Below are 12,561 nucleotides of genomic sequence, written 5' to 3'. Positions count from 1 at the left end.
CACCACGCCTGGCTAATTTTTTTGTATTTTTAGTAGAGACGGGGTTTCACCGTGTTAGCCAGGATGGTCTTGATCTCCTGACCTCGTGATCCACCCACCTCAGCCTCTCGAAGTGCTGGGATTACAGGCATGAGCCTCCGTGCCCGGCCATCAATGTATTAAATGTATTTGATTGATGTCTCATGCCTCTCCAAAGTGTATAAAACCAAACTGCGGCCTGACCACTTTGGGCACATGTTCTCAGGACTTCCTGAGGGCTGTGTCACGGGCCATGGTCACTCATGTTTGGCTCAGAATAAATCTCTTCAAGTATTTTACAGAGCTCAACTCTTTGTTGACATAATGTTTTCATTATAATTTAGATCTAGGATTTTATAAATGTCTATTAAATATATTCTGTAAACCATGAGCTATTTAACAATATATTTTAAAATGTCTAAACAGGCCGGGCGAGGTGGCTCATGCCTGTAGTCCCAGCACTTTGGGAGGATGTGGCAGGTGGATCACCTGAGGTCAGGAGTTTGAGACCCGCCTGGCCAACATGGTGAAACCTTGTCTCTACTAAAAAAAACACAAAAATTAGCCAGGTGTAGTGGCGGGTGCCTGTAATCCCAGCTACTCTGGAGGCTGAGACAGGAGAATCGCTTGAACCCGGGAGGCAAGGATTGCAGTGAGCCGAGATCGCGCCATTGCACTCCAGCCTAGGCAACAAGAGTGAAACTTGGTCAGAAAACAAAACAAAACAAAAAACAGGCAGGGATCTCTTATCTTTTCGTTATTAACTTCTAACCCAGTTGCACTGTGTTCAGAGATCATGGTCTATAATCATCATACCTGACACAGGAAATCTGTTTTTTATTTAAGTCCTAGAACAGGGATTGGCAAGCTATGGCCTGTGAGCCAAATCTGACCTGTCACCTATTTTTGTATGGCCCACAAACTGAGAATGGTTTTAAGTGGTTGAGAAGAAAAAAATCAAAAGAAGAATGATATTTTTTATTTGAAATTACATAAAATTCAAACTTCAGTGTTCATAAATCAAATTTTAAATTTTGTCAATAAAAATCTTTTGGAAATCTGATTTTCCTCTTGTTACATGATACCTATATAATATCCTCAATTTTGGATCCTGGTCCACAAAACCTAAAATATTTACTATCTGACCCTTCACAGAAAAGGTTTGCAGAATCCTGCCCTAGAACATGATCAATTTTTATAACCCTTCTGTGTTTAAAAAAAATGTATGTTGTCTAGTTGGTGAATTAAGAACCTATAAATGTCCTTTAGTTCAAGCTTGTTAATTGTGTTGCTCAGATCATCTACATCTTTGCTGACTGTCGTTAAAATGTCTGAGTATGTCAATGGATTTATCAATTTTTCCTTTCAGTTCTATTAGTTTCCTTCCCTTATTGTGATGCTATTAATAAGTGTATACATATTAAAAACATGCTTTTGGTAAACTACAGCTTACCAAATAATGCTTTCTGTATTCTACGAACCAAATAATACTTTCTGTCTTCAAATCTACTTTATCTGATACTAATATATAGCTATATCAGCTTTATTTTTTTTCTTGGTATTTGCAAGATACATCTTTCTCATCCTTTAAATTTGTTTATGTCCTTAAGTTTGAGGTGTGGCTCTAAACAATATATACTGTTATCTAGATTTTTACAAATATAATCTGCTAAGCTGTATCTTTTGATTGGTAAATTTAATCCATTTACATTTATTCTAATTAGCGTTATATTTGTTCCTGTTTTCTACCACCTTGGTTTACTTTTTCAATTTGTCCTACATTGTGTTTCTTTTTAATCTTTTCTAACAAAACAAATGCTATCTATAATCTTCACTGTTGCTTACAGCTACAAACATTTAGCTTTTTAAAAAATCTATGGTATTAATGGATATATTACATTTCAGGTAATGAGAAAATAAATGAACAAACACCAAAAGAACATGAACTTCTTGCTGTTTTTCAAGTAGGGGTTATGGGTTTATGTTGTGTTATCAGCAATGTCTTTATCATGACAATGGCATGGTTTGTGAGATAGCTCTTGCATAGCTGGTCTGAGATTACTGAAAAAAGTTGTTTCCTCAGATAAACTCAGAACCCTGGCTTCACTGACTTTATGTTCCAACCAATTATATTGTCTGCTTTTTCTCATTAACGTAAAACTATGTTTTTCAGAAACAATGCATTACATTCTGGAATAAAATTAAAAAGCTCTTTCATTTTGCAAAGATAATGCTATTTACTTATATGCATTTTAACTATGTATCTTAAAAAAGATTTGTACTAAAAGAAAAAAGTATTTTGGGAAATCTCCTTAATCCATAGCCAAAACGCATAGCCAGTAAAATGATGCTTCTTAGAGATACCAGCAATTTTACATCACACAAAAAAACTGGTAATAGAGGATGTTCATATGGACTAATTGGGTTTCTGTTTATTTGTCTAGAGACTTGGTCTTGCTTTGTTGCCCAGGCTGGAGTGCAGTGGCACGGTCATCGTTCACTGCAGCCTCAAATGGCTGGGCTCAAGCAATCCTCCCATTGCTGCCTTCCGAGTAGCTGGGACTACAGGGTTGTGCTACCATACCAAGCTAATTTTAAAACTATTTTGTCGAGATGAGGTCTTGCTATATTGTCCAGGCTGATCTTGAACTCTGGTCACAAGAGATCCTCTTGACTCAGTCTCCCAACTAGCCACTTGGCCCAGTTTGGGTTTATTAGGTCAACATAAAGTGATAAGAATATATCACAACTGGAAAAACAAAACCAGAGAAAACCAAGTATCAAATTGCTTAAAAAAAAAAAAAAAAGTGGTGGCTCACGCCTGTAATTCCAGCACTTTGGGAGGCCAAGACGGGTGGATCACCTGAGCCCAGGAGTTCAAGAACAGCCTGGGCAACATGGTGAAACCCTGTCTCTACTAAAAGTATAAAAAATTAGCCAGGTGTGGTGATGCATGCCTGTAATCCCAGCTACTTAGGAGGCTGGGGCAAAAGAATTGCTTCAACCCGGGAGGTGGAGGTTGCAGTGAGCCGAAGATGCACCACTGCACTCCAGCCTGGGTGACAGAGAGACCCTGTCTCCAAAAAAAAAAAAAACAAAAAAACCCAAAAAGGCAGAAACTCCAGTTCTTTTAGTTTAGTTTTTCAACTGCAGAAGGTTGCAATGCTCTTGCTTTACTGAAGAGTTCTCAGGCATGGATTAATTGAAGCTGAGCAGCAGGCTGACCATGCCATTGACCCAGGCAGCTTTTCATCAGACTGTCTCAGAGTGTGTGTGCCTGGTACAGCCGCCCCTGGTGACTAATACTGTAAAATAATGCATGTACTGTTCCAAACTCATTTTTGAAATACAGGACTCTTAATCATTTCCTGAAAAAGAAATTGTTAAAGCATCTCTTAGCTTTTGCCAAATGTTTGATTACTTTGTGACAATGAAAAGCATGCTATATAATGAAGATAATCTGTCATTTCTTCTAAAAAGTAGTCTTTTTCTCTGAGCTGGTTTCAGGGACACTCCTCTTCTAAGCCACTGAACTTTTCCAGGTGCACAAAGCCACCACTTCCTTGACCAGTGATCCATCGTCACCAGTGTGTGGTGTCCTTTTTAGTCGGGTAAGATCTGACTCCAACACGATTAAAGGCAACCAAGCCTCCCCCAAAATGCCACTGTTTAATGATGACAGTTGTTCAATGGGTTCTAAGATTTGAAAAATCTGAGTTCCAAATGGCAAAAGTGAACAAAACTCTAAAATGAGATCACAACATACAGTAATTACTTTAGTCGAACCTGGTAGGCAGGCATTTGTGAGATTCTGGGTGCTTCCAGATGTTCTGTGGCCCAGGGAAGCTCATTTGCCTCCAGGGCTGAACTCATCCTCCCTTTCTTGTTTCTAATATCTGCTCCAAACCCTCAATGGAAAGAAACACAAGGGAAGTGTCAGATGGTGGTGACCGCACAGCTGCTATGGAGATGACAGAGGGCCCCTGCTCACAGAGGCTACTGCTAGGAGAATCCATGTGCTGGTGGCACTGCTTGGCTGGTGGGGTGGGCCTTTTAATGGTAATGAAGCCTGAGCTCCTTGGGGTATACAGTCATGTCGACTAACAATGCGGATACATTCTAAGAAGTATGTCATTAGGCAATTCCCTTGTTGTGTGATCATCATAGGGTGCACTTACTCAAACTTGGACAGTAGAGCCTGCTCCACACCTAGGCTGTATGGGAGAGCCTACTACTCCTAGGCTACAGACCTGTACACATGTGACTGTATTGAACACTGTAGGCAACTGTAATACAATGGCAAGTATTCGTGTATCTAAAGCTATCTAAACATAGACAACATACGGTAAGAATACAGTATAAAAGATAAAAAACAGTTTGCCTATAAAGTGCACTTACCATGAATGGAGCTTGCAGGACTAGAAGTTGCTCTGGGTGAGCCAGAGAGTGAGTGGAGAGTGACTGAAGGCCTAGGACATTACCTTGCATGCTACTGTAGACGTTATCAACACTGGATACTTAGGCTGCACTCATTTTATTAAAAAAATGGTTCTTTCCTCAATAATGAATTAACCTTAGCTTATTGTAACTGTTTTACTTTTTAAACTTTTCAATTTTTCAAGAAGTTTGATACTTTTTTTGATCCTTTTGTAATAACACTTAAAACACAAACATATTATATAGCTGTACCAAAATATTTTTTTCTTTATATCCTTATTCTGTAAGCTTTTTCTATTAATTTTTTTTCTTTTTAAATGTTTTTGTTAAAAACTAAGACACAAACACATTAGCCTAGGCCTACACCAGGTCAGGATCATTCAAATCACTGTCTTCCACCTCCACACCTTGTCCCACTGGAAGGTCTTCAGGGGTGTGATGGTTAATATTGAGTGTCAAACTTGACTGGACTGAAGAATGCAAAGTATTGTTCCTGGTGTGTCTGTGAGGGTGTTGCCAAAGGAGATTAACATTTGAGTCAGTGGACTGGGAGAGGCAGAACTCCTCTCAGTCTGGGTGGGCACCATCTAATCAGCTGCCAGCATAGCTAGAATAAAGCAGGCAGGAGAAGATGGAAGAATGACTTGCAGAGTCTTCCAGCCTTCATCTCTCTCCCGTGCTGGATGCCTCCTGCCCTCGAACATCAGACTCCCAAGTTCCTCAGCTTTTGGACTCTTGGACTTACACCAGTGGTTTGCCAGGGGCTCTTGGGCCTTCGGCCACAGACTCAAGGCTGCACTGTCAACTTCCCAACTTTTGTGGTTTTGGGACTCAGACTGATCCACCACTGGCTTCCTTGCCCCTCAACCTGCAGACGGCCTATCGTGGGACTTTACCTCATGATCGTGTGAGTCAATTCTCCTTAAAAAACTCCCTTTCATATATACATCTATCGTATTAGCTCCACCCCTCTAGAGAACCCTAACACAAGGGGCAATAACATATCCATGGAGCTGTCATCTCCTATGATAACAATGCCTTCTTCAGGAATACCTCCTGAAGGACCTGCCTGAGACTGCTAACTTATTATTATTTTTTTTAATAAGTAGAAGCGGCCGGGTGCGGTGGCTCACGCCTGTAATCCCAGCACTTTGGGAGGCTGAGGCGGGTAGATCACGAGGTCAGGAGATCAAGACCATCCTGGCTAACACAGTGAAACCCCGTCTCTACTAAAAAAAAAATACAAAAAAAAATTAGCCGGGCGTAGTGGCGGGTGTCTGTAGTCCCAGGTACTTGGGAGGCTGAGGCAGGAGAATGGCGTGAACCTGGGAGGCGGAGCTTGCAGTGAGCTGAGATCGTGCCCCTGCACTCCAGCCTGGGCGACACAGCGAGACTCCGTCTCAAAAAAAAAAAAAAAAAAAGCAGCACACTCTAAAATAATAAAAAGTACAGCAAATACCAGTAACATAGTCATTTGTTATTATCAAGCATTACGGACTGTACTAATGGCATGTACTATACTTTTATACAGCTGGCATCAAGTAGGTTTGTTCACACCAGTAACACCACAAACACATGAGTAATGTGTCATGCTGCAGTATCACTAGGTGATAGAAATTTTTCAGCTCCATTATAACCTTAGGAGATCACCATCGTATATGCAGTCTGTGTTAACCGAAACGTCATTATGCAGCATGTAACTACACTGTGAATACACGCATCTCTGCCAAAAGAGAAAATCATTTCTTGTTTGGGAACATGACACTGTGGTGGAGCATTACAGACTCAAACAAACTAGGGTTTGAGTTCTGGCTTACCACCCATGAACTTCCTTGGACAAGTTACTGAACTTCTGACCTGGATTCTTCTCTTCTATTAACTGAGAATAACGATATTTTTGGAACAGGGTTCCTGGAGACTGAAAAGATGTAACGCGTGAAAAAATCAAGCACTCATTTGGCATTTATCCTTGCTCCCCTTCCATTTCTTTTTCTGAGCAGTGATTTCAAGTCCTCTGGCCACCCTAAATCTGAAGACATGTCTCACCTCATCACTGGGCCTTTCTAGGGAAAAGAATCCCATGCTTTGGTTAATGGAAGAATGACAGCATTTTAGAACTTTCACAGGCCAACTCGGAGAGGCGGTCATTTCACAGAAAACCATGAAAAGCTGCTACTTCAAGGCCTGAAACTCATCTTTGGTGATGACCTATGGCTACTGCTTCAGGGCAGGGCAGTTCCATGCCAGACAAGGTGGTAGGACCTCCACATGCTACAGGCACTGTGATAAGATGCAAGCGGTGCCATGGGCACTTTTCATATACAGTCTTATGTAATCCTCTGTGATCCTGAGGCAGGTACATTATAGCCCCTACATTACAAATAAGAAAACTGAGGCACAGGGAAGTATCTCCCACACAGAAGTCATGGGGTGAGATTTCCGGCCTACACTGTCTGATTCCAGAGCTCGTGCTCTTGATCACATGTCCAACCACGTGAAGATGTCCACATCTGTGGCTCTCCTTCAAGAAGGCCAGTTAATGGTCACGGGGCAGGCTCTGAAGGAGCCTGAAGGAAACTGGTAAGGCCTTATCAGTCAGTCAATATTATTACATTTATTCTACCAAATCAACTCAGGAAAAAAATGCTGTTTTCACACAGGGTCTTCTGTGATGATATCTTACAGAAATCCTCGGCCTGCTAACAGCTGCTGACAATCATATCTTCATTCATTGTAATTTTATGTCACTTGACTGATCTGTAGCTTAGGAAGCTCACAGCTTATTTAAGCAACAGGTGGGAGAGGGAAGGATGAGAATCCAAGCACCTTAGAAGTGTATAGAAAGACAGCCACAGGAAAATCATTCTGAGAGTTAAAATAGTCCAAGAAACCCCTCATTAATTATTAATTGACACCCCCTGAGGACTCAGGTTCTTAAGTCCCAGTTTTGTACAATCCCCAGGATGGGAGCTGCCTGCTCCAATGTGTGTCCTTAAACCCATACAAAAGGTGCACCATGAAGCCGTCCTGTAAACCAGAACAATCTATGGAGCAGTTCTAGAAACAGCGCAGCTCAGCAGGCTGTCCTGGGTGCAACTGTTTCCTGAGAGCAGAGACAAACTATATCAGAAAGGAAGAGCTGGAGGATGACAACAGGAGGCCGTGCTGATTGACGCCTGTGAAAGAGATTGTAGCACCCTTCCCTTGTTGAGCAGGTTGTGAGAAGTCACGTGAAGCTCTCCATGAGACTGATGACAACACAGGGAAGATACCTTTCGAAGGGGGCAAAACAGTGATATGCCAGAGGCCCCAAATTTAACATGGAATCACAACACTGAAGGGTAAAAAATGACTTCACAGATCTAATTAAAGTTTAAAATTGGAGAGTTCTCACAACAGCAGCATGGTTGAAAAGGGGGCATGATCCTGTACTCTCTTTTTATCCAGTGACATATGTGAGAGAAATGTAAAGCAGGATTCTAATTTGATTGATTTCTCTTCCCCCTAGCTCTGGAGCACGTGGCGCCGTGTGGTGCTAACGCACTGGCTCTGGAATGCCTGTCTGGGAGTCCTCTACCCCGCAGCCCTTCACTGGCAGAGCTGCGCCTGCCACTCACCTGCGCCCCGCGGTCGTTGACCAGCTCCACAGACCACCTGCCCTCGTACTGAATCCACACGAATATGCCTCCGTCTGCATCGCACGTGGCCAGTTTCTGGTAGGGCTCATTCCACCTCACCAGCACAACCTAGAAAACCACCAAGAAGACATTTACCACGGGAAATAAATCTGTGGGCCAGGATTACTTCTGTGATGTGATCAGACTTGAACTAATTAGAATGCAGTCAACAAGGGGAGAAGACTGGGGGCGAATGCGGGGATCAGGGCAGGGAACAGACAGAGCTCACACGAGAGTCCACAGGGAACCAGCCCCACTGACACAGCTTCCTAACCATGAGAGACAGCGCGAACATGCCTACTACTACAAAAACAAAGAGGGACCTGGGGCCCATCCGCACCCAGCACCTGCCTCTCAGATGGTCCTTCATCTGCTGGTCCTGTGCTGTGGGGAAACTATTTTAACAACATTTACTACGCATTTGAATCAGGGTATTATTTATTTAGTACGGAAAGAGGAAAGGGTGAGTACTATTTAGGTTCATTTTCCTCCCGAAGCAAAATTTTCGGTATCTTTTCTGGTCTACCTTATTTCTGAATAGTTTAGCATCTAAATGTGGTTAATTTGGAAAAAAAATACATACTTGAAAAATCTAAGTTGTTTACGATTTATCACAGAGGACATATCAAGAAATTATAAGCTTCAAATTTTCTGAGTATAAGAACTTTGTTTTTTAATTTGAAAAATTCTGATCACTTATCTAAAAAGGTAGCAACTCTGCTAGGTGGCTTTTGAGAATAGGTGAGTGCCGGAGGAGTCTGAGGGAAGCCTCACAGAGCCCAGTAAAAGTAGCGAGGGACTGAGGGTTATGGAATGGTCCCCGGACACCATGAGCCACCAAACCAACATGGCAGGGCTCACCCTGGAGAATGTTCCCTGAGGCTGTTCCTGATTGGCCCATCCTGGTAATCATGAATTAATTCAGTCTGACACATTCAGCACACATTTTTTACATTCATGCTATGTGACTAACACTGAGTTGGTGGCTATGAAACACACCTGTTGTTCTCAGGTAAGTTCCAGCTGGGAAGTCAGAACCTCCAGACATGCAGCTAGATACTGACATATATCAATAAAATAACAGCTATTATTAACCAGGCAAGAGTACTCTTGCTATGAATAAAAAAAGATTTGAACCCTTGTCTACTCCCAGCATTTTGTGCCTAATAGCTAATTATAATAGTTGTGAACATGTGGCACTGGTGTTAATGGTTTCCAAATTCTAATTTATATCTGAAAATAAAAAGGACTGATGGTTAAAGACTTCCACAGTGCCCAGGCCCCTCCTCACACCCTCTGTCCAAAGTACAATTTCTGCTTTCAGACCAACACATAAACCCCAGGACTTCTCAAAGCAATGCCATGGACACATCTGATTTTAGGTCTTTAAACTTGTGCCTAGGGCACCAGAGGGCTAGGAGGAACCCCCAAGAACCACCTGATTTAGTGTGCCTTGAGCAGCCTTGGTTGGCCACACTTGGCGTTATCTGCACTTGTTGTAAAATGTATAATAAAATCAAATTTTTCAAGAGAAATTATTACCCACTTAAAGTGTGAAGAATATCATAGCTCTTTTTTAAAACTGCAAAAATCAGAGGCAGCTGTGAGGTTGTGATCTTTTGAGACCTGGTGATCACTAGAAAAACTGAATCCAGTCGATGGCTCACCTTGCATGGATGTGGACACCGAGAACTCCCAGGTGGCCCCAGCTAGCGGAATCCTCTCTGTTGAGACCCTCTTCCTTGCTCTAGTCATAGCTCTGTGATGCAGTGCTTACAGAACTATCAGCTTGTGAACACCACCCACCCCCGCACAGGTCTGTGCTGCTTGAGGAAAAGGATAGAGGCATGTTCACCTTTGAATACTGACACACAGCAACTATGAATATATTGTGCAAACAATAATACATCATTAGAAGTTGTAATCCTTGTTAACTTCTATCTTTGAACTATATAGAAGGTATTGGAAACTATTTCAAGTAGTTTTTTTGGGTTTTTTTTTTTTTTTTTTTTTTTCCCAATTTTACCTAAGTTGGTCTCGACCGCATAGCCTCGCCTCCTTGTACGCCAGGACAATCGGCCGGAGCCACCGCAGCTCCCTCAAGTAGTTTACTTTCAATTCCCAAAGGCATTTGAACAACAGCATATACTGCCTGCCTGCCTGCCTATGATAAACCAGACACTGTTAGGTGCTAAGGACAGCGATTAGAACATCTTGTCTCCCTGGAGTTCAGTTTCCTAAACAGACATTAATATAGTCCTCTGTACACAGACACAGGAGGGGGCTCAACTCATGTGGGGAGCAGGGCAACAAACCCAGATCCATTTTTTAGCTTAGTTTAAAAAATCCTGTATTAGAATTAATGATTTTTTTAAGTTAGACCAACATCAACAAAAGTCCTTAAACGACATTGAACATGTCATAAAATTTAGGATTTCCAAATGGTAAATAAAAGCCCACTTCACAGACTTCTTTCAGATCTGCCATTGATTTGACCCAAGCACTAGAATCCACAAATGTGCATGTGGCTACAATTTGGTCCCTAACACATTAGTTATTTAAGCCCATAGTCATTCACGTACTTCAGAATGGCCACTGTGGAATAGAACATGACAAATTAAGAACACGATATTCATGACTGACCAGTTTTTAAATTATTTCCTTATTTAAGTGTAATAACAATGAATACTCATCCACTATGACCCTCTCTGTAAAATAATACTTGATGACAAGATGTCATACTGCAGAGGAGAGAGGCTAGCCAATTATTTACATTTTTGCCTTTAACATCCATCAAAAACAAACCTCTCCATGAAAAAGGCTGCACGGTCATAGCATAACACAAACGCAAAAGAGTGGAGGCAAAACATATTTTTAAACGATTTCTAATGTGAAATTAAAGATTTTTTGGTCTTATGACAACACAGTTGCCATTGTTGGATACATGAAATGTTCACAGACTCAATTTCATCTTTTAGAAATTCTTAATCAGTGGCTGGGCGCGGTGGCTCATGCCTATAATCCCAGCACTTTGGGAGGCTGAGGTGGGCGGATCACGAGGTCAGGAGATTGAGACCATCCTGGCCAACGTGGTGAAACCCCGTCTCTACTAAAAATACAAAAATTAGCCGGGTGTGGTGGCGGGCACCTGTAGTCTCAGCTACTCGGGAGGCTGAGGCAGAAGAATGGCATCAACCCGGGAGGCAGAGCTTGCAGTGAGCTGAGATCGCGCCACTGCACTCCAGCCTGGGCAACAGAGCAAGACTCTGTCTCTAAAAAAAAAAAAAAAAAAAAAAAAAATTCTTAATCAGTTGAGATGCAGCAGTACATGGGAACGTAGTCCCATTTACACACTTTGCTAAGAGTTCCGACTAGTATAAGCGAATAGGTGAGTAACACCCTTAAATTAGAGACAGAAATCTTTCCAGTGATTTTTGGTTTAAAAATAAAGCCAAACTGCTAATGCTGTTATTCTCATTTCCTCCCCTGTCTATAATTCACAGCTGCAGCCTTATCTCCCAGTAGCTTACTTCCTGTTCTCTAAATCCTTCCAGCCTATTTGGCAATGTTAGGACATACCAGAATGTTGAGGAATTACCAACTGGGGGCCAGCTGGGTTCTCAGTTGCCTGAATTTTGTGCTATGGGGCTATGGATCTGCCCAGTTATCCAGGTATAGAGCTTCCCTTCCCTTTTCAAGGAAAATGTGACTCTCGTTGACTCTCAGCACCAAAGAACTTCTGTCTTGGGGTATTAGCTAAAGTGTACGTTCTTTGACTAAGAAGTCAGAGGAAAGGGTTAGTTTTGACCTAGGCCTTTGATGGTTCAAAAAAATACCAACCTATTACCCTCTCCAATATAAGACATGTTCTCTCATTTTAGAGTGTTACTATTATCAGTGAAGTTATTAAACGTAGGAAAATCTACACAAAAAAACAGGGCAGAACTGCTGAAAGCCTATATTTAGGCCATAATCTAAGGCCCTAAGTCAGTCACATCACTTCTTACACCTAGAACTACTTCTAGGGAAAGCAAAACAAGCATCACTTTGCCCATCCCAAGGATGTTCATCTTCTGAGTCAGGAGCCCTCCAAAGGGTATTGATAGATTTACACAAGAAGCCATCTCAGGGAACAACCAATGTCATCACTATTCAGAAGGATTTCTCTCAACCTAAAACAAATGTAATTTGAATGAACACTAAATACACACAGCTCAAGTAAGAAATCCCTGTGATTATCACCACTCTGTTCTTATTCTGCAATTTATTAAGTGACCCAGCAACAACTACAATTGTGCAAGAAAAAGAAAGTGATTGCCAATTTAATTGTAGACACATTTGGTCATTTTAACGAACCAAAAGCACCATGAAAAAGAGGCTGGAAGAAATTCAACTAGAACAATGGTTCTGCAGACTGCTGCCCCCAGAG

General features: G+C 41.7%; 1 protein-coding gene across 4 annotated transcripts in view; it reads right to left on the bottom strand.

The window, feature by feature from the left end:
- Positions 1-12,561, bottom strand: part of TULP4 (TUB like protein 4) — a 284,224-nt gene that overhangs the window by 89,479 nt on the left and 182,184 nt on the right. For all 4 annotated transcript variants that reach the window (XM_024248390.3, XM_054558383.2, XM_054558382.2 and 1 more), the window contains one exon: positions 8,073-8,201. In XM_024248390.3, coding sequence (XP_024104158.3) covers positions 8,073-8,201 — 129 coding nt within the window. The remainder of the gene's footprint in view (positions 1-8,072; positions 8,202-12,561) is intronic.

Source organism: Pongo abelii, chromosome 5, assembly GCF_028885655.2.
Source record: "Pongo abelii isolate AG06213 chromosome 5, NHGRI_mPonAbe1-v2.0_pri, whole genome shotgun sequence".
Lineage (NCBI taxonomy): Eukaryota > Metazoa > Chordata > Mammalia > Primates > Hominidae > Pongo > Pongo abelii.
Note: the sequence above shows the minus strand (reverse complement) of the source record. Positions and strands in the feature narration are given on the sequence as shown.